We start from the raw sequence: 3,572 nt of genomic DNA, 5'->3' as shown, positions 1-3,572 counted from the left end.
GAAGTTGCTGGCAGCTTCGAGGACATGGGCTTGCAGGTGCTCAACACCGGCAATACTCCGACCTTCGACACCATCAGAGGAGGAAAACAGTACACCAGCTTTGTTGACCTCACAGCCTGCTCGGAGGGACTCCTTGGTCTAATCGAGGACTGGAGAGTCGAGAGCGGCATCACGAGCTCGGACCACAACGGTATAGTCTTCAAAATTAAATTAGAAAAATCAAAAGGTATTAATATCAACAGGCAAACTAGAATATTCAACACCAAAAAAGCCAATTGGAGTCAATTTCGTGAGAAATTGGCCCAATTGGAAGAAGTGCATCAAATAAATAGCGAAGAAATTAACAAAATTAATAACATAACATCTTTAGACCAGTTCATTCAAAATTATATTAATAACATCATTAAAACAAGTCAGGATACAATACCTAAAATTAAAAATAGTAGTTTAGTAAACTTACCGTGGTGGTCAACCGAGCTCGTCGAGATGAAGAAAGAGGTCAACACCAGGAAACACCGCATACGTTGCGCTGCACCGATCCGGAGACAAAAGGTCGTGGATGAGTACCTGCAAGCAAAAGATAAATATGAGCTCGAAGCCAAAAGGGCACAAGTGCAGAGTTGGAAGGGGTTCTGCGAGAAACAGGATAGGGAGGGCGTATGGGAGGGGATTTATAGGGTCATCGGTCGCACCGCTAGGAGATGTGAGGATGTGCCTTTGCCAGAAAACTCCGCGCGGCTCCTGGCGGAGACCTTCTACCCTGTGGACTCGGAAGAGGGCGAAACCGAGGACCACCGCCGTACTCGTGAAGCTGCCGATCGTTCGAACGTGTGGTCGCATGATGAACACCATGACCCACCGTTCACGCTACAGGAACTTAAAAAGGCGGTGGATAGCTTCAACCCGAAAAAAGCTCCCGGGGCAGATGGTCTCACTGCCGATATCTGCGCTCAAGCCATATTCCGCGATCCGGGGATTTTCCTCGCTCTGGCCAATAAATGTCTGGAGCAGGGACACTTCCCCGGAGCCTGGAAGGAGGCCACAGTGGTGATCCTCCGAAAGCCAGGGAAGGACACCTACACCGCCCCAAAGTCGTACAGGCCCATCGGCCTATTACCTGTCCTGGGCAAAATCCTGGAAAAGTTGATGGTAGCTCGTCTCAAATGGCACCTAATCCCGCGGCTTAGTACTCGCCAGTTTGGCTTCATGCCACAAAAAAGCACCGAGGACTCCCTCTACCCACCATGATACAACACATCAAGGAGAAATTAAATGACAAAAAACTGATCACTGTTGTCTCCCTTGATATAGAGGGAGCCTTCGATAGCGCATGGTGGCCGGCTATCAGGACCAGACTGGCTGAGGAAAAGTGCCCGGTAAACATAAGAAGGATGATAGACAGCTACCTCAACGACAGATGTGTCCGGGTCAGGTATGCTGGGGTGGAGTGCCGCAGGGACACGAACAAGGGGTGTGTGCAAGGGTCGATCGGAGGCCCAATCCTTTGGAATCTGGTGCTGGATCCCTTGCTCAAAGGTCTCGAACAGCGAGGCGACTACTGTCAGGCGTTCGCCGACGACGTCGTCCTCATTTTCAGCGGGGATACGGCACTCGAAATCCAGAGACGTGCCAATGCCGCCCTCGAGTATGTTCGGGGGTGGGGCATCAGAAATAAGCTGAAATTTGCGCCACACAAAACATGCGCTATGGTCGTAACCAGGAAGCTAAAGTATGATGTCCCCCTCCTGAGCATGGGCGGGGTCGCCATTGGTATGTCCGAAGAAATCAAGATACTAGGGCTTACCGTGGACCACAAGCTCACCTTCAACACGCACGTCGCAAATGTTTGTAAGAAGGCCATTAATATCTACAAACAATTGGCTAGAGCGGCAAAGGTGAGCTGGGGTCTACACCCCGAGGTTATCCGCAGCATATACATGGCGGCGGTGGAGCCGGTGATCCTCTACGCGGCCAGCGCCTGGGCGCCAGCAGCCAGGAAAGTCGGTGTGCAAAAGCACCTAAACTCGGTCCAGCGAGGGTTCGCCCAGAAGCTGTGTGGAGCCTACCGCACCGTCTCACTGCATTCGGCACTTGTGCTGGCGGGGTTACTCCCGCTCGACCTTAGAATACAGGAAGCAGCCGCGCTGTACGAAATGAAAAAGGGAGTGACCTCGCTGGCTGGTCGTGAGGTGGAACGGGTGGTAGCGTTCGCAGATACGCCGCACCCGGCGAAACATACGGCCATGGGGTTCGTGAGTTTGGTAGACCAGTCACTTGTGGAAACCCACAACAGCCAGGACATACGGTTCTTCACAGACGGCAGCAAGATCGAGGGCAAGGTCGGCGCAGCACTCTCCCTTTGGGATAGAGAGGCCGAGATCAAGTCCTCGAAACTCAGTCTGCCGTCTTGCTGTACTGTCTGCCAGGCAGAACTCCTGGCCATATGCGTAGCCACCAGGCAAATACTGCGGCGCCAGGAGGGCACTTTTGGCATATATAGCGACTCGAAAGCAGCCCTGCAAACGGTCACCAACCAGAGTGCCCTCCACGCCCTGGCAGTGGAAGCAAGGGCGAACCTCAGCGTGGCTTTATCCCAGGGCAAAGTTACATCCTTGTTCTGGATAAAGGCACACGCTGGACTGGAGGGAAATGAGCGCGCCGACCACCTGGCCAAGGAAGCGGCTTTAAAGAACAAAACCAGGCCAGATTACGACCTCTGCCCGGTTTCATTCGTCAAGCGGCAGATCCGATTGGAGTCGCAGGGCGAATGGAATCGGAGATACGGAAACGGAGCGACAGCGGGGGTCACAAAGATCTTTTTGCCCGACGCTGCGGACGCGTACAGGATCGTCAGAAAAATTCTACCACGTGGGGTAATAACACAAGTGCTGACGGGGCACGGCGGGTTCTCCGAATACTTGCACCGCTTCAAGTGTAAGGAGAACCCATCGTGCATCTGCGACCCCAGTGCGATCGAGTCTGTCCCCCATATCATCCTGGAATGCCCTATCTTCGCACGAGAAAGGTGGACACTGGAGCAGGAGCTAGAGATAGAGCTGAGCTTGCAAAACATCAGACACATAATGCTCAAAGGAAAAGCACGTGAAAAATTACTGGAGTATGCCGAAGCAATAGCAAACAAAACCATACGTAGGAATAAGGAAACCTGACCCATGCTTCCACCTTATTAGAAGTAATATGGCCTGGTAAGCATGGGGTATACAAAAAGATCGTCAATTTATTACATATACATATATACACAAATATTCAACATTTATTTTATACATTTATACACAAATATTTATCATTTAAATTATACAACTATATACAAAAATTTATAATCCTTACTAATATTATAAATCGGAAAGTGAGTTTGTTTGTTTGTTTGTTTGTTTGTTCCGCTTTCACGCCGTAACTACTGAACCGATTGCTTTGAAATTTTGCAGACGTAAAGTTAGAAGTCCGGATTAAATAATAGGGTACTTTTTATCCCGAAAAAAATAGATATTCCCGAGGGAAAACAAAAATATTGTTTGCTTGATGGATGGATTGTAGATGGCGCTGTGTGTCGT

General features: G+C 50.1%; 1 protein-coding gene across 1 annotated transcript; it reads left to right on the top strand.

Annotated features, from left to right (window-relative positions):
* The first annotated feature begins 1,244 nt into the window (after positions 1-1,244).
* On the top strand, positions 1,245-3,170 carry LOC124629707. Its single transcript, XM_047163220.1, has one exon. The coding sequence runs from the start codon at positions 1,245-1,247 to the stop codon at positions 3,168-3,170; it is 1,926 nt and encodes a 641-aa protein (XP_047019176.1).
* The last annotated feature ends 402 nt before the right edge of the window (positions 3,171-3,572 follow it).

The sequence above is a fragment of the Helicoverpa zea genome, chromosome 4 (genome assembly GCF_022581195.2).
Source record: "Helicoverpa zea isolate HzStark_Cry1AcR chromosome 4, ilHelZeax1.1, whole genome shotgun sequence".
Classification (NCBI taxonomy): Eukaryota; Metazoa; Arthropoda; class Insecta; order Lepidoptera; family Noctuidae; genus Helicoverpa; species Helicoverpa zea.
Note: the sequence above shows the minus strand (reverse complement) of the source record. Positions and strands in the feature narration are given on the sequence as shown.